We start from the raw sequence: 24,408 nt of genomic DNA on the forward strand, positions 1-24,408 counted from the left end.
TATAAAATTCTTTTCAGGCTTAGATAAAATTTATTCAGACAGAATAATGGCATTCTTGTGATGTAGGTAGAATGTATGTGTGAATCACTTGTCTTATTCCTGAAGTTAAATTTCAATATTTCTGGAATACTTGCAGTAGAATAACTGTGCTTTGTTCATTATCACCTAGTTCATATCAGTAATGACTTCTCAACGGAAGTCCCAAGCCTATTTGTGCTTAATAAACATCAAACTCACTGACCACTTCCAGAAGGATACCTTTGGTTCTCTTTGTGAAGTCTTAATCTGGTCAGCCACTCTAATTCTTCGTTCCTAGATGTTTCTCTTTTAGATGATCTGTTCTTAATGGTAAGCCTCCAGGGTTCTTGTCTTAGCTCTTTTCCCTTTGCTTCTTCTGAGATTATATCCAATAAAGTCATCTCAAGACCAGAAAGGTCTTCGTCTTCAGAGTGGTCTTCCCTCTTAAACACTGGGCAGGCAGCCACAGTGCTGCTTCCTGTCACATCTGGAAAAGTCTGTCTGCATGGCACACAATTTGGTGTGGAACATCTCTCACCACCCTCCGTCCTTGCCCCATCCCTGATCCTCTTCACCTTTATAATGTGAATCAATGTAAAAAATATGAAGCAATATGGCATGGGCTAGGCCTTCATTAACAACAACTACACTATTTTATTCGGAACAGAGCTGGGGGGAAGCACTTTTTATGTATTATTTCCAAGTCTACAGGAAGAGGAAAGTACTCCTTATGGAAATTTAACTCAGCAGAGCTGTAAACAATTGACTTACAAGTAAGGAAAGTGGAGATATTAAAAGCGGGAGTTTGGGGAGAGAAAGAGAGAAAAAGAGAATTATTTTTCAATATCTTCATGACAACAAAGAAAAGCATCAGAGCTCTTTTTATTTGCTCTTCACTAAATTAGAAAGCTGTTCATTTGAATGGACTGTCATTTGAAAACTCATTTAACTTACTGTGATAAAGTGATCTTTCAAGAACTCATAATAAACTTTGGTTTCCATTATTATATAACAATATGAATTGCTATATAAAAATTAGTCCAAGCCTCCCACAGCAAAAAAGAGTTAAATTAAAATTAAATTGTAAGTAATACTTTTTAGCTTCAAAGATACCCTGCACTGTTAGATAATGCAAAAACATTGAGAAAAGTATCTAAAAAGAAATTCTCCAAGTTTGTAAAATCCAATCTTCTATACTCTAGGCAATCTTAATATCGCTCAATCACTGTGAATTAGATTATTCTAGAGATTATATTTAAGTCAAGGGACGATGGTCTTCTCTTTGCAAATGCAATTTAGTCTCATGAGTGGTAATCTTGTTAACTATTGTCAGGTTAATTGAAATTGATTTGTGTTTACTCAACATTGTGAATACTAATCAAATATTAAACACTCAAGTGCTGGAGGTACATTTAAACCTTTGGCAGTCTCGGAACTGCATGGAAGAATATGTGTCCCATGGGTCAGCATTTCTTTGCAATATATTTCTCAAATTCATTTGAAAAGTGTCCCTCATTTTCTTCATGAATTTCTGTGACTTGAGTAGAATGCAAGGACACACTATTTATTATTTACATTTTATTTCTGATGCTACAAACAGCACATTTGGGTTGCTTTCTGCTTCAGCCATTTCAGGTTTGCTGCTGTCTGCTCCTCATAGCACTGTGGAACTCCACAGAATAGGTTTTATATGAGACAGACATTACCTGCAATGTGCAAAGCAGGTTGAAGATAAAGTCTCATGGCTCTAGTGCCCTGTCCTGGTGACTAGGCTTGTGTAAAAGCTTGCACTGAATGTGGTGGAGGCACTGGCTCTAAGAGGCTTAAAGGAACACTGCTGCTGATACAAAAATAGACCCACCATAGCCATTTGTTTGGAGGAAATTTTACAGTTGTTGGCTAACCTGCTCCCTTATGCCCTGCAATATTCATTAGCAGAGTTCTCTGTTTATGGCTGATATTATATGGAAATGGTTATGGGTAGCTAACAGATGTAACTGCTGAAATAAATTAGAAGGAAAAGTTTTGCCTTTTACAGATGGCTCCATCAAATACACTTTTTCCCCCTTTGTGTTTAACATTTCCTTTTCTTTCAACAGAAAACTTTTTTTTACTGACTATGGGAATGTTGCCAAAGTAGAGAGATGTGACATGGATGGGACGAACAGAATACGGATCATCGACTCCAAGGCAGAGCAGCCAGCTGCACTGGCACTGGACCTCGTCAACAGATTGGTTTACTGGGTAGATCTCTACTTGGACTATGTGGGAGTAGTAGACTATCAAGGAAAAAATAGACATATTGTCATTCAAGGAAGAGAAGTAAGTACAGATTTGTTCACAAAGAAGCTGACATGATAAAATGAATGCATGATACTCTCACGTAGACTAAGATTTCCAATGTTGACAGTATCTTTAAGACAAGATGTGTGGTGTATTTTATATGTGAAGGAGGTTTTGTTCACAGGGACACTAGCCTAGGTCCCAGATACTGAAGATGCCTCCTACTCCTCCTTCTGTTAAAAGCAAACAAACATGAAGAATACTAAAGTGCTGAGACAGAGAGAGAGAGAGAGAGAGAGAGAGAGAGAGAGAGAGAGAGAGATCGATCCCATGACAAGACAGATGTCATGGCCTACTTTTTGAAAAGTAATTTAAGCAATTTATTCATATGGAGTTGCACCATCACCTGCCCCATGGGACACTAAAGAGCGCGAGCATCTAACAAAAGCAAATGTGTGCTCACCAAAGTATCCCAATCATTTTAATAGGTTGAACTTGGTTTTGCAGATTCATTTGTGTACTTCCTAAAATGAGAACTTTGTGAAAATTCCAAGATCGTTATTCTTGCCACTTGCAGTATTTTTTCACATTGCTGAATCAGATTTTTTCCAACAATGCTCAGAAAACATCTAAAGGTGCAAAGTTCCAGTCTGCCTCCTTCCCTGGTCCACCTTTCTTCACATTTGGCTGGTTCTCACTGATCATAGCAATCTCTTTGGGGTTTTTAGTAGGAACTGAAATGTGTGAATCCCTTTGTTTCTTTTGTAATCCAAGGCAAGTGCATTCTATAATACGCCTTACAGTGACCATTTCTGAGAAACAAATGCACTGATCTCAGTTGTTCAAAAGCAAACCATCCATCGTAAGTGCACTCAGCTGTTTCTCTCACACATTCAACTGTCCTAGAAAGTTCACTTTCTTTGGCTGGACTTGTCTATACTCTATAGCGAAATCAATCTCTATGATGATTATGACAGACTTTTATTTTCTGACCCTAGAAATTAAACACTGAATCAAAGAGAAGGAAGTGCATAGTTTTCCCCATGACTGCTTTAAAAGTCTTTTAAGGGACTGAAGAGATGGCTCAGCGGTTCAGAGTGCATACCGCTTTCACAGGGGACTCGTTTGGTTCCCAGAACCCACTTTAGGTGGATCACATCCATCTGTAAATCCAGCTCCAGGGGATCTGATACCCTCTTCTTGCCTCAGTAGCCAACTGCGTTTACATGAAGAGACACACACATAGGCAAATAATTCAAACTAATTTTTAAAATCTTTGAAAACAGAAATATGAAATAGTCTTTTCAATGTCTAAAGTTCCCTCCTCCTCCTCTTCTTCCTCCTTCTCCTATTTTACTTATGTTTGTTCACACATGTGTGCCCACGGGTGCATTGTTCACATGGAGGCCACAAGAGGGTATCAGATCCCTCAGAGCTGGAATTAAAGATCTTTGCAGGATGCCTGGCTTGTTAAGGAATGTTGAAATTTAAACTCTTGTTCTGATGATTGCACAGCAAGCTCTCATAACTGCTGGGACATCTTTCCAGCACGTGTGTGTGTGTGTGTGTGTGTGTGTGTGTGTGTGTACATATTTATGGAGGCCAGAGGTCAAACTTAGATGTCATTCCTCAGGTGCCATACACCATGATTTTTAGACAGGGTCTCCTACTGGCCCAGGTCCTCATAAATTCATCTGGATTAGCTGGCCAAGTAGCATATGGCTCTGACTGTCTCTGCAACTCCAGTGGTAGGACTACAAGCCAACGCCACCACTCCCTGCATCTTTTGTGAGTTCTGGGAATGGAATTTAGTTCACCGATTAGGCTCTCCTCCAGTTCTCAAAATTTTAGTGATCCTTTTTTCTTATTCCTACTGCCTATGTTTGGCGGGCTCCCTAAACATATGTTAAGTCTGCCACCAAGTAATCCAACATGGATATATTCTTTAAATGTTTTGCTGTTTAGGCAGAATTGTTAATCTTCTACTTCATGTTCCACCCTTGCTGAGGGAAGTTGCAGAGCAGACATCAATGAGCGAGAAATTTAATTGTTGCCATATGAACATATTTTTTGTGCTGGCCAATTGTCACCTATGTCACCTATTTTATTTTACTTATCAGATGTGGACTATCACCTTTGCAGAGAAGAGTATGAAAATGTCATAATTATAGACACCAAGTGAGGAGGGTCCCACACCCTGATAAACACACACATGAGGCCAACCACTAAGTGAGGAGTTCAGCTTCTTTGCTGAGCCATCTCTCCAGCCCTGAGTGTGTTTATAATTTTTAATATGAAAACATTATTGCTTGAATCGATCTCAGGCTATTGGTATATTTGGTGACTCTGATGTAAGATGTGTGGAAAAGGATGTTGGTAAACATGCATATTCCTCCCTTACTGTATAAATGTGCACACACATACTTACTAGGAAAGGAAGATTAAACTGAAGAATGGTATGACTCCAAAGCAAAACTGAATGTCAGGCTTCTTCTAGTCATACTGCATAAAAAAGCAGGGGAAATAAGGATAATTTATATTAGAACTACAGTTGGTATGATTTGCTTATTAAACAGAAAAAAATTTAATAAATTTATTATTTTTATGTGCTTGAGTATATTGCCTGCATGCATGTGAGTCCACCCATGTGGTGCAATTTTGTTCTCCATTTCTACAAACAAAGCATGCATCCACACATTCTCAACTACAAATTTACATACATTAAAAGTGGCCAATACAGCATCTACAATAGTGACCTGTGCTTCAAATCACAGGTCTGCAGGGCATCTTTTGGCAGAGCCACACACCCCATTTCAGAATCATTTCAAATTAAGTATAATTTCAGAAAGCCCAGACACCATGTGCCTAGCAGTTTAGTAGAAAGCTAGAGTATTCAATCCTGCTTCCGCACGACTGGAAGTTTTCTATGACTTTGAGATGCTCACTGCCCCACAATCCCTAAGACCTTTGCCAAAGAGTTGAGTTGCTCATTTAATTTAAAGGCAGAATTAAATTAAACATCACTGCTGTAGTCTATTTGCCATTATGAACAGGTCTTAGAAATAAGAAAATTTCTGAGTGAAATGTTTTAATTTGATTTGCAGTTATTGTACATAGGAGATTCCGTTGTGTTCCAAACATTTCAAAAAATGAGACTTTCAACATGAAGCAAATATTCAAAATACCTTCATCTTAGACCTTTCATAGTCACAGCCTTAATTCTACAGTACCTAAATAATCAACAGCTATATAAACAAATAGCACCTGAAATGTCTCAAGTTTTATATAATACTGATAAAGCATGTTAGTAAATACACTTCAAGGTCTGATTTTGCTAGCTTTGGACAGAAACTATAAAACATGCATTTGTAATGAAATGTGAATAAAATTCTTTCCCATATCTTTGAAATTATTTTACACACCACTATATAAAGTTTTTCCACTAGTGAAAATGTTTAATTATTGACATGTTCATTTGAAGGAAAATAAATGATAATATTCACAGGTTATAGATATACTTCACTCTTGCAAATATTTTTTCTTTCAAAAATGATAGCAGAATAATTAAGAGTCATAGTTATTTTTGATGCTTTTTACAGGTCAGACATATCTATGGTATAACTGTGTTTGAAGACTATTTGTATGCAACCAATTCAGATAACCTTAATATTGTAAGAATAAACCGATTTAATGGTACTGATATCCATTCATTAATTAAAATGGAAAGTGCTCGAGGAATCCGAATCTATCAAAAAAGATCCCAACCAGCAGGTAGGTCGCAGACTTCTTTATCACCTTCACAACGACAGACTGAGTGGGAGGAGAGTCCTTGTATTGCTGTATAGTATTAAAGCGGCTGTGTCGTAAATTCTCTATTTTGACAGCAAAAATGTGCATGCCTGCTTGATAAAATGGAATAGAGCTCCTTTCTCAAGTCTAAATGACAAATTGTTCAGTTCCTACTGAATCGTTTCTACAAACATAGAATTGAAATGGTGTCGAGATTTAGACTCAGAAGGAACTTTCAATTGTGATGTACGTAAACAGAGATGCTAGATACTAAGAGTTCTTGGTGTCAGTTTTAGAGACAAATTTCAAATCAGGTTACTTTCTTGCACCATGTTCCCAGTGCTCACTGAGTATAGTCCTTGGTTCTCTGATTTAACATCCCAAGTGTTTGGTTTTATTTTTATTTATTTATTTTTATTTTATAAGTGTTTTATCTGTACGTATGTAGGTGCACCTGTGCTGTGCAATGCCCATAGAGGCCAAATGAGGGTGTAAGAACCCCTGGAAGTGGAGCTACAGATGATTGTAAGTTGCCAGTGTGTGCTGGGAACAGAACCTGGGTCCTCTGCAAGAGCAGCAGCCAGTGTTCTTAACCACTGAGCCACCAGGAACAGGTTGTTTTTAACACATGGTCCTTAAAAATAGTTTTGAAGACAAGTCTGCAGTAATTTCATATGTTCCTCCAAAACACAATTATGTTTATATGTTAATGATGCCATTCTGCAGTCCAATTTAGACTCTATAATATAATATTATTTTAAAACTAAAAATTACCATCCCAAATTTCTGTCATCATTCTATACTTACACTTCAGATGGAAACTAACCTAGAATTATCCAAATATCAATGTATATTCAACGGAGGCAGTTTATTATCACAAATATGTTGATATCAAATTCATCTTTCAGCTTTGGAAAAAAACCTTATTAAAATTTGACATTAGGATTTACTCTTTTGTTAATTACTCATGGACAGTCTACTATATACCGGGAATTTTACTATATACTGAATATACTAGTAAATAAAGAAACATTGCATTTTTACCTTTATGAAAGTTAAAAGATAAGACAAAGAAGCAGCTCACAAAAGCCAACTGACCTTTAGACTTAACAGCATGAAGCTTACTGGAATCTGACATGGGCAGTTTGGTGGTGATGTGAATCTCTGATTGGACTGGTTTGAGAGACAGGAAGGAAAGGAGATGAATAAATGATGAAAGATAATTTCAGGAACCCCGAAAGTCAAACAAAGCTGAGAAATGGGGAGATGTATTTTTTTTCTAAGCTGCAGAAATAATAGCTCACTTACATACTGATAGCCAATTGAGGAAGCAAAACTGAGCAGGGAGTGTTATCGAACTGAGCTACTCAGAAGAGTTAAAACAATACTCTTAGGAGTAAAAAGCTAGTTAAAACTATGTTTCACTAATTTTTTTTTCACTTAGAAAATTAACATGGCACTACTTTAAAAATCAAAGTAGTTTTGTTATATAAGGAAAATTGTGATATTCATCTCACTTTTGACTAAGACTTTCTCAACAGTATAAGAATACACTCACATTACTGACACACACCTGTCATTCCTTTTCCCTTTGACACTTTTCCTTTTCCGATTCATGTGGCACTTTTTTAGTTTTCTCATCTTAACTCTAAAAACCCATGAAACATGTTTCCATGCCTCCGTTTCCTCCTGTGAAGTCAGCCTCCACCTTTTAGATCTGCAGACATACACACATTTCAGTTTTTAGTAGAACTCTCTTCAGAGGGGGGAATGTTGGAGGGGAGGCAGTGGGCATAGATTTGATCAAAACACCTTATGTATGTATGAAATTATCAATAAAGTACTGGTAAAAGTTTTAAAAAAAGAATTCTCAAAATACCAATGGACTCAAGAATGTAAAAATATTTACTGTGACTTGTTACTTGTCAGTAGTTTGGATAATGACTGAACCCATTTCTCCTAGTCTAGCTGCTCATGCTGTTGATTACTATGGAGGAAATTCTTTGCTTATCTCCCTAAACTAGAATTGTTTATATTTGATGATCCAACATTTGATGGATTTTTATTTTTTTTAAAGGCATTTAAACAAGTACTCAATGCATATGTGAAAACCATGTTACTTTCATTTTGCATACATCTGAACACATTCAATTAATATAAGAGCACTCTTAAGTTTTGGAATTCATTGCTAAATGTAACATTAGAAGGTACTGGCACACTACCATCATTTCTATGGGGGTTGAATTTTTCCATTTGATCACAGTATTCAATAGATGGGTAGATAAGATTTCCCTAAGATACGTATGTTCTTGTACTGTAAAGTTTTGACATACTGATGCATGTACCTCCCTTGTCTTGTTTGTTATGTTAGTCAGAACCCATGCCTGTGAAGTTGATGCATATGGAATGCCAGGGGGATGTTCACACATCTGTCTGCTCAGCAGCAGCTACAAGACACGGACCTGTCGCTGCAGGACTGGCTTCAACTTGGGGAGTGATGGCAGATCATGCAAAAGTATGTTTTTAAAATCAAATGTTTTGCCAGCAGCCACTACTGAAGAATATTTTTAATTAATTAGCAGCATCGACATCAATAGAACAAGAGCCATGATTAGATGGAAGTTCCCTATGAATATGTACTAGCCATTTTTTTCTTTCAAAATCAGTATTTACTTTTCTTTTGTGGCAATGTGAATTGGAAACCACTCAGGCTGAAGTGCTACCAAATATATTGAATTCCAGGTAGTGGAATTTCGTGAAAATTTTAGAAAAAAAATACCTTGTTGCTTTTTATTTTAATGATATTAACGGCGTTAATGAGCTATGCTCATTGCTTGACCAGATATTTTCTTTATACCAAAATGATTCTTCTCAAAATAGGCGTGTTGTTCAGTCCAATAAAAGTCTACATGTAGCCATGCCTTTGTACGGCAGCACTGGGGACTAAAATTCAATTTATTATTCCATGTTTCATAAAGAAAAGGAATGCTAGACAAATATTAATCCCTTCAACGATTTATGTAAAACTCACCCAAAATGTATAACTGTTAGGTATATATTTAGTTGATTTTGGGGATTTGACAGAGGAAGTCAATGATTTTTCATTCATATAAAATTAATAACAATTTAAAAAATAATGCTTATAACAACATTTACACAAACTTGAAATCGTTATTTTGGGTCTTTATATTAAGATGTGCTACAGGGACACAAATACAAATATTGTCCATTTGGTCATTGCTGGTCTTTAAATGTCCCATAAACACTTTTAAAAAGATTTATTTTATCTTTTTATTTGAGTGCATGTGTGTGTGTGTGTGTGTGTGTGTGTGTGTGTGTGTGCACATAAGTGCATGTGCCCTTGGAGGGCAGAAGAAGGTGTCGGATCCCCAGAGTTGAAGTCGTAGGTGGTTGTGAGCTGCCTGATTTGGGCACTGGGAGTTGAACTCAGGTCCTCTGAAAGAGCTGTATGCATCTACTGACTCGTCTCTCCAGCCAATCTCTCAAACATTTTGAAGAAGTGATAATGCCATTGCTGCCCAGCCTCTCTCTTTCATAATTTTTGCCAATAGTAGCATTTCTCACTTCTGTCAGACTCCCTCTCTGCATCCTCTGGTTGTTTATTGCACTTTTTTTGTGTGATGTGATCACTGAGGACAGTGAAATGAGACCACAGAACTGTTGAAGTTTCAGGTGCAACTTGTAAGAATTACTAATAGTATAGTGAATTTCAGGTCAAAGTCTAAGCAAAAATATATGTATTGTAGAAATTCACTTATATTTTCTACTTCATGTACAGTTTCTTCTTTGTGTTTCTTGTTTTGTATTAAATGTTGAGTAGGTGAAGATAAGAGGTTTATGTTCCTGAGTGTTTCTAGATAACTGAGGTCCTGAATCTGAGGCCTACCGATAAGAGAAGTTGAATGTGTCTATACGTGTGTGTGGCATTATTAAATGAGCTGTTTTTCTTGGAAGCCATGGCTTGTCATCAAAGAACATGATCATATACATATATACATACAATGTCCATGATATGCTGGGGAAAATCGGGAGGTGAGAATTACACGATTACATCTTCCTTAATGTTGTATCATTTAGGTAGGAATAAAAATTGTGGCAAACAATTATAGCTATATTAAACAAAAATGGATTTAATACAAATAGAAGCTTGCAGATACATTAAAGAGCCTGGGGCAGCAGCATCTAATGTAGGTCTTTCTTAACTTTATTAATACTCCTTGGCTGAAAGCTAGAACACCTGGTATTATCAGAGGCTGGGGCAGCAGGAATCCACAAAAAGAAATGCTAATCTCAAAAATACAGCAATCTAGATGAATTCAGGCGATTAGAAAGCTGGAAACCTAGCTATCAGCTTCAGAATTATGTCACATGTGACATGTTCCAAATCTGACCTGGAGGTGCTGTCTCTCCTGGAATTCCCACGTGTAAAAGCCTGGAAGACAGTACAGTGAAGAAGTGTATTTTCTGTTAGATCCTATCTTCAGAGACTGCAAGCAAATCTGTCTCATCTCCATACTCTAAAGTGGAACTAGGAACTGAAATCAGAAACTCTGTGTGTGTGTGTGTGTGTGTGTGTGTGTGTGTGTGTGGTGTGGTGTGATAATGAGACATCAGTTTTGTTTGTGTATAGAACAAGAAGACAGCTATATTAGAAGAACTTTTAAAGTAGGTATCAAAGAATTCCTACAAAGAAATGGACGATTAATGAAGAAAACATCAGTTTTATGATGTGAATCCCAAGTATACACACACACACACACACACACACACACACACACACACACACACATTTGTCCTGACCTAATGGACTTCCAGGTTTACCAATTACCAATTGCAATATCCATTAGAAATAAAAACAAAAATAATCAATAATAGTTTACGCTGTTTGCTCAGTCCTAGGAAAATGTATATACACATAATATTTGTTAAAATATTTTTAAAAGTTAACTGATGCTACTTTTAAATCACATAAAATGTTAATTTTACAGGAAATGCATTTGAAATAAAGTAGATATAAAAAGACTGTGAAAGGTGATGAACAGAAGACAGTTACCATACTTAATCTTGTAATTCTATCTAAAAGGATGTGAAATATTAGACTGAAAATTATTTCAGTAATATTATAATGATAAAACAGTAAAGCCAACTGGTAAATTGTTTGGTAAATTATACAATATCCAACAAGAATAATGTGAGTCTTAAAATTGTGAATCAACATTGAAAATTATTTGATGCTAAGTTTAAATGACAAAAGTCTGTAACATAGATTGTTTGTTTTGAAATAATTAAATATACATCAGAAGAAACAGAATTGGTGGCAATTAGTGGAATGGGGTTCAGAAAAATGTCAAACTACAGGATACACTTCATAAAATGCCTTCCTGAAGCTGATCCTTGATAGAACAAATATATGTTAATAAAAGATAAACAATTGTGCATTGTCAATATGTTTGTACAAGTTAAATTTGAAAAGCCATGTGAAGGAATGTTATACAGTGGTGAAAGTGAACCATGATTTCAACCACAGGATTTGTGGCCACTGATTAAATGGGAATAAAATCAATTTATAAATTTCATCATGAAAACTTCACTGACAAGGGAAAAGATATCTAAAAATGCTTCATAAAATTATATGATATTTTTAACAATCAGAATATTGAGTGTCTTTAACATGAAGCCACTAGATTAGGGTCATCTACCTCATTCTTGGTAGTATTCTTAACATTGTGCTGGGTGCTTTGGATTTGTTTTATTTTCATTGTTTTATAATAAAATATATAAAAGGTATTTTACGTGTCAGTATTCAACCACACCAATTTTAAGGAAAAAAGATTGTAAAAAAGTATTTCTAAATTTTGCTATAATAGAAATTTCAAAAGGTACAGATATAGCAGTCCTTGTTTTTCTCAACTTTGGTACCAGACCTTAACATATGCTCCTTTTCATAAAAAGTATTAATTTTTTACTTTACAGAATAAACTAAGCATGGGGTTCTACCCTAATTAAAGAGCCTCGTATGGTTTTTGTAGCTGAAAGAAAATTAAAGTTCTGTGGAATGAGCCAAAATACACTTGTGCCTGACAGCACTCTGTGAGATACACAGCACTGAATAAAATGGACAAATGCCCAGCTTTGCAGACTGTACATTCAGTGTAAGAGACAAAAGTACAGAGCAGTTACAGTTTAGAAGAAACAGAACAAGGAATAAGAATGTCACAGAGTCCCCAATGACAGTGGCTCCTCCCCACATGTACTCTATCTTCTCTCTCCTTGAATCCAGGCTGGTCTCAACAAAAACAGCTGTTCAGCTTCTCTTCCCATACTTTGTGAATTGGATGCCAATGCTAAGCATGTCCAGATCAACCTTCAGTAGCAGTGTTCACTTGGGAAGGTACCTGGACATAAGGCCAAGGTGGAAAGGACGGCAGCAGTTGGGGACAGGGTCACTCCTGAGTTCCTTGCTGCAGGGGACACATGATGGGTCCTGATGATGTCATATAGAAACAATGAAAACCCAGCAAACCTGGAAAAGTCAGAGAAATGACTTTAATAGATATAGATCATCAAAACCCCGAGCAATGGGGTAAAGAGGACATTGAGAATTAAAAATTGCAATATAAGAATGAGATTTTTGAATGTCCTTTTTGAGGACAGTGCAAGAAGTAAATATTTAAATAGAATAGGGAGAACACCAGCTACACTGGGGACTAGTTCAGGTTACAGACCCATGGAAGGGATCGTGTGGGATATCTAAACTGGAGTAAGGAGAACACCAGCTACACTGGGGACTAGTTCAGGTTACAGACCCATGGAAGGGATCGTGTAGGATATCTAAACTGGAGTCAAGGGGTAAAGAAAGATCTCACTGACCCAGCTGCAGCCCGTAAGCCTGGACACACATGGGGAAGCACAGCCGCTTATCTCAGCCTCACTTGGTCCTGACCTTATCTCAGCCTCACTTGGTCCGGACCTCGAGCAGAGACCTTTTAGGCTAAGACTTTGAGGCCTGTGAGGGGTGCAGAGAGTATTTGACAAAGCTTATGTGGCTATTTCAGAATTCAAACATTCCCTCCTGGCTAAGGAAGCTAAAGAAACTGACTCCCAAAGCTTAGAAAGTTACAGGATTTGGAAGGCTTCTTCTCAAAGTTATAACAGCAGCGATCAATTTTGTGAAGAGACTGTCTTGCAAGTCATGCACAGAACTCGAGCTGTAGGAATGCAGCCTCCTTGAGCTGTAACCCATGGCAGTGATGTAGCTGCCTTTGAATTACCCATGCTCCTGTAAAAGAGAAAGAGAGAACAGAGAGAAAGGAAGGAAGGAGGAAGGGAAGAAGGGAGGGAAGGAGAGAGAGGAAGGAGGGAAGGAAAGAGGGAAGGAAGGAGGGAGGGAAGGAAGGGAGGGAGGGAGGGAAAGAGGGACAGAGTGATGGAAAGAAACAGAGGAGAGGAGAGGAAAGAGGGAAGAAGGAAGAGGAAAGGCACCTTGATTCTCCATTTCAATGACTCTAGAGGTTGGTTTTGTTTGTTTGGAGAATTTACTTTTTATTTGTTTTAAGTTGATGCCTGTGCTGTGCATCAGAGTCACTGGCTGGCAGCATCAGCCAGCCTCTAAGAGTCCAATTAAGCTGTGAAGTGAACAGTAATGCTATCAACTCGCATTGATTTCATTTCTTATAAGAATTAGTCACCTGTTTGGGCAGATGTAACACATCCACCTGCAAGTTCCTGATAGCCTGTGAATCTTTTGTTAGCTCTGACAGTCTATAGATGAAACTCTAGAGTGCAGTGCTTTAAATGGCCTGAAGTTTGTAGCGTTGTCAAATGTAATGAATGCAATAGATAGTATCTACAGAAAGGTGTTAGCGAGATTGTAATGAACTATAAAATCAAATGCGCCGGATATTTTAATAAATTTCCACTTCACAAGTTACAAGTTATTCAATGATCTGTCATGTTTTTGCTTTACAGACAGTGACAAAAGAATAATTAAGTAAATATAATCCATTCGGGGAGTAATTTCTGTTTTAATTAAAGTAATGCAATTAGCTGGCCTTCTTGCATCAAGATACATTTGGCATATTTTAGAGTTTAATTTCTAGTATTGAATTTAAAATACGCCTAATTGTGCCAGTTAATTAAACAATGGCATTCTGCAGTGTAAAGAAGATTAGGCAGCATGGGTTGTTTATGTTTGTAATCTTTCTTCTGCAGGACCAAAGAATGAGTTGTTCCTTTTTTATGGGAAAGGACGCCCAGGAATTGTTAGAGGAATGGACTTGAATACCAAGATAGCTGATGAATGCATGATCCCCATAGAAAATCTGGTAAACCCGCGTGCTTTAGATTTTCATGCAGAAGCCAATTACATCTACTTTGCTGACACAACCAGTTTCCTAATTGGCCGGCAGAAGATAGATGGCACAGAGAGAGAAACCATCCTGAAAGATGGTAAGTGGCACTGTGTGACATTAGCATCAAAGTGCTCAGAAACAGAGGTCTTTAAAAGGGAAGATCCAGAGTACGTCATTGCAGTAAGCAGGTCCCATGGTCTTGCTCATTTTAAAATATTTTGTAAATGTATCAGCTCAGTAACATTTTTCTCATGCTTTCCAGACTCCAGTGTATCAGTCCTTCATTGCAATTATCTACTCCATCTTAAACACTTCAGGAAGTAAATGAAGGTGTTATCACCTTCTTGGAAATTGTTGATTTACAGTGGCATGTGTATAGACAGCATTGTGGTGGAATATAAGACTTACCAGGACATTGAAGAATTCTGCAGTATTTGGTGCTTGTTATAGTCTTGTACATCTCAGTAAAAGTGCCCTTGTCTCTGTTACCATCAACGTTTCTTCATTTCATAAATCTTTAAAATGGAATTTTCTAGCTTTACTCTTGAAACAACACTATCACTAAAGATATTTCAATTGCTTATACTTTTATTTATCAACACATATGTGAAGTTGTATGTATGTAAAACTCATAGACATGCAGTTGACTAAAATCAGCATGTTTCATAAAGTAACTTAGGAATAGCCAATGAAATAATAAAACAATATAACTTGCAAAAAAGTAGAAAATGTCTTAATAATCAAACAAATAGATGTTTGAGTAGGCTTTAGCTACCTTATGATTCTGGGTCTCATTCTCCACAAATCCTACTTACTGCTTTAATATTTGTGAAATCCTTGATACAATAAACAGCACTCACATATTTATGATGTGAAGAACACTGTATTAGTCTATCATAGGCGATAAAAGGAATTTTTGGCTTTCAAGGGGTTCATGATCTACCTTGATAGACAATACATTCACATAAAATGTTAAAGCATTGCAGCATTTATTAATGAAATCAAAGCTGTCCCAAGGAACTATGGAGTTGATGGCGAATACCTATGCAATGGGAATCTATATGAAGGAGGTAATACCTTTGTTTGGTATTCTCAGAGACTCCTGTGCAATAATGATTTGTAGGGTTGATCTTTAAGGAGAGATGTTAAAGGCAGAGAAGAAGACATTTCTGAGCCAGAAAAATCAATGAACAAAAACTAGTCTCTAGAAACAGGATGTGGGCATAATCAATGAATCACTGCTGGAGTTCAATTTCCAGGTAATAGTGACAAAGTGTTCATGCAAATTGGAAGTTGTATGATGAAAGGCCTTGAACACAAAGGAATGGGTTGTGCATAAATTCTAAATGAGAAAGAACTGAGAAATATTTCTGGTTCAAAGAAAAATGTGAATAAAGCTGTATTTGGGGAAGATCAATCAACTGGTGGGATGCACAAAGGGTCAGAGAGGAGACAGAATAAAAGAGAGGAATGTAATGATTGGTGATATTTCCCATCTGTGAGAGGGAACAGGGGGACATAAGAAGATTATGCACTCAATTCAACTGTACATCAAATCACATCTTTAATGATAAAAATATGTTCTCCATGAGTGCCAAATGAAGTTCCAAAATGAAAAATATGACAGTTTTTGTCATCTTCAAAATAGCTTACTGATTAAGGAAATATGCCACTATGATTCAATATTCTCAAAAACTAGGTAATTAAATGTTCTGCTTTGCATTGAACATGGCAGAAACTATCTATTCACTCATCTCTCACATGGGATCAAATTTTAGGACAATAGACTTGCAGTTTCTTGCCAAATTGATTGTTTTGATAGTTTTGCTTTTAATAGAAACTTTCAAGAGGCACTGAAATAAAACAGAGGGCTCTTGGTTTCCTTTTAAAAAGTTTAAATCCCAGTAACCCAGCATAGAACTGGGAAAATGAACAGCAGACCCTAATCCTACCTAAAGGAATGTTGGCAACTGATTTCTGCTAGATGAAGAAGAGCTAATCTTCCTAAAATGAAGGACTCTAGACAGACTGACTAGACTCAGCAAATGGACTTGCACTGGGGAACAGCCGGGGACACTTATAACACAGTGGACAGTAAAAGGGATGACAGAATATATGGGCTCTGGTTGGGGAGGGGGCCTATGGGAGGGTGCCATTTGGGATGCGAGTATAAAGATGAATAAGATTGTTTGGGATGTTCTGTATGAAATGCCCACACACACACACACAAAATCAATTAAAAAATGTCAGTCCTTGTGATGTGACTGCATGTTCCCAACATCATCATCATCCTGCTTTGGTCACTGTAATTTATCTGTGATATCAGTCATTCTTTTATACCAGAGAACCTTATGCACATTTTCACAACTGAAAAATATGTAACAGTCATATTCTTATAAAAAACAGCTTAGTTCCCTTTCTACAGATTTACTTTTATTATTATTATTAATTATTATTATTATTATGTGTGTGTGTCTGTATATGTATGAATGTATGCCCTGTGTACATCTCCACAAAGGACAGAAAGGGTGTCAGATTCCCTGGAGCTCGAGTCATAGGTAAGCTGGAGTCATACAGGTGGTTTGACCAGCCTGACTTGGGTACTGGGATTCGAACTCAGGTCCTCTGGACGAGCAGCAAGTGCTCTTAACAACTGAGCCATTTCTCGAGTCTTTAGGTCCTTTTTAAATAGCTCTTTTTAAAATTTCTTTTAATAAATATAAAAATGGAATCCACATTACAGTGTAGTACTAACATGATCTGATAGAAAGTTACATTGGCATATGACAACTTGAGATTCTTGAAATATGAAAGACTGATGCATGGGTTTTCCCTGTTTGGTGGGAGTACTTGCCGTCCATGAAGAAGAATTTTGAAACTCTTTAAAATGAAACTATATTATGTCAAGGACTTCCTTTTTATGAACATTTTATTTATGTATTTATTATTTTCTTATTTGTTATCTTGAGACAGGGTCTCACTATGCAGCCCCAACTAACCTGAAACTCACTATGTAGACCAGGTTGGCTTCAAACTCATAGAGATCTGTCTGCTGTCTCTCTCCAGTGCTGGAATTAAAGGTGTGTGCCAAAATGCCTGGCAAATTTTTTTTCTTCATTTAATTCTGAACATTCCCTAAATGTGACTTCCTATTATACACTGTCAGCTTTACTTTTATGTTATAGGTAAAGCATCGATTACATAAGCAAGAAAGAAAATTGTCTACTTGAGTGATTTTAATAACTGTATGAAATGTCCATAAAATCAAAACACCATAGATTTAATAAAAACAGATGTATTTTACAAGGAATATTTATCAGTTTATTTTCATAATCCTAGAACTTTAGCCAAAATGCTTGTAAATTTTGCATCCTTTTAAAAACAATTAATTACTTTTCTAGTGAATAAACATGCAAATTCCTCTGTGGGCTACATTCAGTACCACAATAGAAAGGATAAAACTTCATATTTAGCTTATATCCATACACCGGGAAACAGATAATGCACAAGTAAATACAGAGGTGAACAAGATAATGAGGAACCTTATAAGGAAATGAAAGCAGGTTACTGCTGTGCAAAGTAACAGGAGAATCAACAGGAGGTAAAAAATCAAAGTTTAAATGAGCAGAGAATTTAAATTAGCTACCCTTGACACATATAACTTTTACCATCTCTGAGAAAATAAGATACATCCTCTTCTAATACTAAATATACATTTCTTTTAAAACTTTTTAAAAACTATTTTTGTTTTGTGTGTATGAGAGGTATGCGTGCATGTGTATAAGTCCACTTGTATCATGCAGTGCCTATGGAGGACAGAACACGGCATCAAATCCACTGGAACTGGATTTATGGATGGCTGTTAGCCACAATGTAGGTGCTGAGATTCGAACCTGGGTCTTTTGCAAGAGCAGTCAGTGCTCTTAACTGCCGAGTCATCTCTACAGCCGTAAATGTACATTTTTAAAATTCATGTTTCAATTTCCATTGCACTAATCTTCAACATAGAAGAAAAAGTCAAAATGAAAATTTACTATTCAGTGTTTCATGTATTACATTACAGAGATTCTTGTTTTTAGATTTCAGAAATTAATTGAGATACTTGGACACACACATATGTATGTATATAAATTGAAGGTATATATATTAGTTCTTTATTGCTGTGATCAAATACCTGACAAAAAAAGTTTGCAGGAGGAAGGCTTATTTGGGCTCAGAGTTCAGAAGAATTGAGGTAGGTAATACTCAACATTATTACTGCAAGGGTATCTATTAATTCCTGTTGTTTTGTTGATTTGTAGTGTTTAGTATTTTCCTAATCTTTAAACATTTATTTAACTCCTCTTACAGCATTCTATCCCTCTCCCCAGCTTCTTATACATGTTTATCATTCTCTTTGGTCCAAAGATTTACTTCCAGAAATGTCTGTAGTGCTGCCTTAGTGGCCAAACACTCCTTTGGTCTGGTTTTATTCTGGAATGTATTAATTTTCCATTCATTATGAGAAATAATTTTTTTGGAAATAATAGCCAGGGTTGTCAGGTATTGTCTTTTATAACTTGAATTACTTATCTCCATATCTTAGTTTTCAGAGTTTCTGTTGAGAGGTCAGCTGTCATTCTGCAGGACCTGCTTTATGTAGCTTGATGTTTCCCTCTTGAAGCTCTTAATGCATTGCTCTGTTTGTACACTTACTGTTGTTACTATGATGTTATATGAGACATTTCTTTTCTGGTCCTATTTGTTGTTTTATTTGGCTTATTCTTGAATGGGATTCTCTTTCCCTAGACTCAGGAAATTTTCTGCTATGATTGTATTGAAAATATTTTCTGTACCTTTTCCTTTGGTTTCTTCTGCATCTTCTATGGCCATAATTTGTTTATTCTCTTCAAGGTGTCTCAACATCTTGCTGATTCCATTTGTACCTATTTTTAAAATTCATTGTTCTTGACAACATGTAACAATTATCCTACACTGTCTTCAAGCCCTGGCATCTATCCTCATGGTAATCCGTTCTACTGAGGACACCTTCCACTATCACTGTGCTGACTGAATGTTTCATTTTCTTCAGTATTTGGTTTGGGTTTTCTACAATAATTTTAAAAATATTTTATTTATTATTTTTATTTTATATGTATGAGTGTTATGCCTGCATGTAGGTAAGTGCACCCATGTTGTGCATTGCCCATTTAGGACAGAAGATGCTGTCCTACCCCTGGAACTGGAGTTATGGACAGTTGTTAGCTGTTGTGTGGGTGCTGGGATTCAAATACTGGTTTTCTGCAAGAACAGCCAGTGTTCTTAACCGCTGAGCCATCTCTCCAGCCCCTGTCTACAATATTTTTAACTCATTATTGAATCCTGTTTCAAATCCTGAACCGACTTCTTTATTTCATTCAGCTGTTTTGTTGTTATTGTTTGTTTGTTTTTTGTTTTAATTCATTGAAGAGATGATTCATTTCTTTTATAAATTTTTCATTGTTCTTTTGAATTCTTTGTCTGGAATTTTATCTACATGATTTGTATTCACGTTGTTTACTTTAGAATTGACATAACCTTGGGGACAACAGGTTGTCTTGGTTTTTCATGTTACTTCTGTTTTTGCATTGGAATTTGTGCTAAAGATTTAGATCTTAACCTGAATTTTTAAGAAAAAGATAATTATGTGTCCTTTCTTCTTTCACTGGAAGTGTTTGCAGTGTTCAGAAGCAAGTACATTGTGGTAGAGTTGAAGTGTAATTTTCCCTTGTAAGATTGATTTTGTGGGTATCAAACTCTACATCATTCTCCTCTACTATGAGAATAAAGTAATAGTTGACTATACAGCAGTCACCCCTAAGTGCTAATCACTTTGGAAGTAAAGGAACATTTAGAGTACTGTGTACTAATAAATTAATTAATATGGGTATAAGAAGAAATAAAATAAAAAAGAAAGGAGAATGACACACAAGTAGTAGTGATTGGCAGGGGATGTTAGATAGAAAGGAGGATGTGCTGTGAGGACAGGACTGGAGGGAGACGAAAGGACTCTGGCTGAAGGTAGACTGAAGAGAGGAGGTGTAAGGATAAGCTCTTAGATAACAGAATAGTCCTATCTCTCAGGAGGCTGAGGCATGGGCACCTGCAAACCAGAGAGATGATGTTCTTTGGGAGAGAAAAACAAAAAAGGAAACAAAAAGCTGAGGGGAAAATAAAAAGGAAGAAAAAGAAGAAACACAAAAACAAGGAGATAGAAAGACATAATGAAAGGAAGCAAGGAATAATAACAAAAAAATCGATAAAGGCAAGAACAGAATTGGACTAAGACGTCTTGCTATAATGACCTTGGGTGTAAAACATAGATGGGACAGATACGGAAGAAAAGGAAGTTGAGTGGGATGTAGGCTATGAAAACTGACTGGCCTGATCATTGACCTTCACCTGGACTCTTGCAGGTTCCTTTCCTGCTGCTGGGAGGTGCTCTGCAATGGGCATTCCAGGTCTCACCTCTGAGGCTTCCTCTGGATGACTGGATGACCATGGCAGTGCTTCATAAGCAGTGTCCCTGATCAGGTCACACGGTTGGGAGCTCCTTCTAGGTGAAGATTGTGAATGCTGGCTGACCTAGCCATGAGCAGCTCTTACCAGTGTCCTACATGTTGCTTAGAGTCTGTGTGAAAGTTTTGGTATAAATTTGGTTCCTACAAGGTTTTCATCACACTGAATGCGGTTCAGTATCTTCAAAGCTTCTTTTCTATATTCTAGAAATGTTCTTTTTGTCAGTTTCAGTGCATAATCCTGTAGCACTTGATGGACTGTTTCAAGAGTGTGGTTTACTGAGAGTTTTGGGCTAATTTTATGTGGTAGCAGCAGAAATCTTTGAAATGGTATCTTGCTTGTCCATGGTCATCAATATCAAGCTCCCAGCACTAGGAGGAAAGGGTCTTTATTAACTTCTCTTGCCATTGTCGCTGTTGCCATGGCTATTGCTGTTTCCCAACTGTTTAAAGTACCACTGCTTTTCAGATAGCTGTTTTTCAGCTTTCCCCAGATTATTTCCTAGAGATTGCATTAACCATGCCTAGTGTCATCCACCTTCTTAAAGATCTGTTTTCGTAATTTTAGATTTTATTAACTTATTGTATAATTGTAAGGTCAGTAAGAACTCTATTAACCAACTTTAATAGGTACACATTAGATGTTAAGATTCCTCACTGCATGTACCATACCATTCAATGCATTCAGCAATCCCTCAGTATCAGTGCTGTAATATAACATTTTACAGATTAAAAGCTGAGACAGTGTTCATGATATATGTCTGGAAAAGGATACAGCTTGTTAAGAAATGAAAGCTATGAAATTTTTAAAGGGATGCTTCTCTGGAAAAATAGTCTCCTGCACTTTTAGGGATGCTAGAGGAAGACATGAAGTTTCTGAGACAAAAACAATTTATTACTAAGATCATCAGCAAAAGCAGAGCCAGTCCTTCTGTTTCTGAGTTTTGAAACCCACTCTACAAAGGACAACATAGAATTGACATCTAGAGCTCCAGTAAGCTATGTTATGAGAGAAAAATTGATCTTGGAGGACCCAGGTTTTTTAAACCATAAGCATGCCTAGTCAGGACTCCAGAGGGAAGTATTCTTTGTCTTCTAAGACTTTAATTGCAACTACCTTGTCTTTAGTTCCAAGAGAGACCTAATTTCTATCTTTGAATGGTATTTAGATTATTAATATATTTGGAAAATGAAGTCTGATAAAAAGCAATTTCTCTGTTCAGAAGGTGATAGAAATGTGAGAGAACAACAGAAAACTGTAGACATGCATTCTCAACATGCATTCTACATTCTCAACAGTGTAGAAATACAAAAGTATGTGATCTGACTTTAGAGCCTGTTAAACCATGTATAACAGTTCTCAAAAGATGCCCACATCCTAACTCCTAGAACTTGTGACTATTATCTACAGTGGCAAAGGGAACTTGTAGACATGATTAAATTAAAGATCTTGAATTCAGGTAATCATTTTGCATTATCTGAGAGAACCCTAAATGTGACCACATGGAAAAGTTTCAGGCAATAACTACAAAAGAGGAAACAGAAGTTAAGAATGTGCCTCCCAGAACTTGGAAAAGGCCAGGAGTAGATTTTACATGGAATTTGAGCAGAGTGAGGGTCATTAATTCCATACCCTAACCAGTAAGTAAATATAAGTTATTTTGATTTGCCATGTTTGTGGGAATTTGTTACAGAAACCCTTGGAAATTAACAGGAGCCATTTCTTTTACCCCCTGTGCTACACACTGAGCCCCTATTCTCTTACCACTGTGCTACACTGAATTGGCACATGTTTTGTAGATGGTTTGCCTGATTGAGAATAACGAGCAGGCACACAGTTTTCATACCTCCAACTTTCATTAACTGAGATACTTATAGGAGCCAAGAAATTAAAGAGCAATGAATAACTTTGGACAAAATTCAAACTAGCCTCTTTTTGTGAAATAAAATCAGCCATTCATTTTCTCCATTGACATGGTTAAAGAATTTGTTTACATACAATTAAAGGACAGAGTCAAATTTATGTGTATCTCATCTATATTTGAAAACTCTAGCAGTATTCTTCAACTCAGTTACCCACACATTTATATGTCTCTGCACTCTACACTATGGATTTTAAAACATAGGAGTTCCTCCAATTTTATGTGAATATATATGGTATTACACGTACTCCAACAATTATTATTTGATGGTTCTGCTATCTCTGGCTATTTTCAGAGTTCCATATCTCCAGTCTAACCAGCCCTAAGCAAACACACCCTTATAATCAGTACCTAAATCACATCGACCTTAATGTGAGATTGTAATTAGATTAGAGATCATCTGAGAATTGCTAGTGTCTCATATAAAGTTAACACCGATGAATCATGTCAGAAAGTGCAATGCACTTTAAGTAGTAAGAGTGCCTAAACACACTGTAAACTTAAAAAAATTTTTATTCTCTGGTACTAGATTTCAGGTTAACATTAATTGTATGTTCCGCTCTCTTCTGAGTTTTATTATAAACTTACTCAAGAGAAAAATTTTTAAGACTCTGAGAACTACAGAATCTGACCAACCATTACAGAAAATAGTGTGTAAATTTGTCAGTCATGTGACAGTCCCTAATTAAAACTGTTAAAGTGATTTACAAGCTAATGGATATTGTTCTCCCACTGAAGAGCAAGGACACCTGTTTGTACATCCTGACTGGTTGCTGACTATGAATAAAGTCCTCTCTTAAAATTTACCTGAGCTTTGAATATTACAACTGTTTGGTTTCATATTTAGTTTATTCATCTTTTTATTTTTCTCAGGAACAAAATAAGATATTTGAAACACAGTTTAGACCAACATAAGTCTTTCTCTCTTCAAAGTAGATATACATATGAAATGATTGAAGTCTGGATTCTAGAAGATTATTTTGAAAACCAAGAGGACTAGTTTATGGTGGCTGAAGTGCTTTCGTTAACATGAAAGATAAGATGCTTTTACCCTTACTGAATTTTACTCAGTACTAATACATACAGATACATAAATATAAATAAACACATGGCACTGCCTACATACACGGGTTTTCTCCAGCTCAGAATTGCTCTAGAGGCTTCCAAAAACAGGTGTGTGATCTCCAGAGTGTGGCAAATTACTTTAATCTCAGTATATGGGAAGCTGAGGCAGGAAGATCACAGTCTGGGCTACGTAGTGGGAGTGTATATTAAAACTAAAAAAGAAAACAAGGAAAAGTGTTTATTGCTATAAATACGAAATTTATGATATGGTCAAAAGACAGAATGTGAAAAACCTTGACAGTCTGCAGTGTGTGTGTGTGTGTGTGTGTGTGTGTGTGTGTGTGTGACTTTTTTTAAAATAAATAATTTATTGAGAATTTCATACATGCATATAAGGTGTTTTGATCAAATCCATGCCCACTC

General features: G+C 36.5%; 1 protein-coding gene across 1 annotated transcript in view; it reads left to right on the plus strand.

Moving 5' to 3' along the window:
• Window positions 1–24,408, plus strand: part of Lrp1b (LDL receptor related protein 1B) — a 2,166,816-nt gene that overhangs the window by 1,197,073 nt on the left and 945,335 nt on the right. Inside the window, exons 8-11 of the mRNA XM_008825194.2 lie at window positions 2,118–2,340; window positions 5,901–6,072; window positions 8,462–8,605; window positions 14,323–14,559. Coding sequence (XP_008823416.1) covers window positions 2,118–2,340; window positions 5,901–6,072; window positions 8,462–8,605; window positions 14,323–14,559 — 776 coding nt within the window. The remainder of the gene's footprint in view (window positions 1–2,117; window positions 2,341–5,900; window positions 6,073–8,461; window positions 8,606–14,322; window positions 14,560–24,408) is intronic.

This window comes from Nannospalax galili, unplaced genomic scaffold (genome assembly GCF_000622305.1).
Source record: "Nannospalax galili isolate Female #2095 unplaced genomic scaffold, S.galili_v1.0 scaffold87, whole genome shotgun sequence".
Lineage (NCBI taxonomy): Eukaryota > Metazoa > Chordata > Mammalia > Rodentia > Spalacidae > Nannospalax > Nannospalax galili.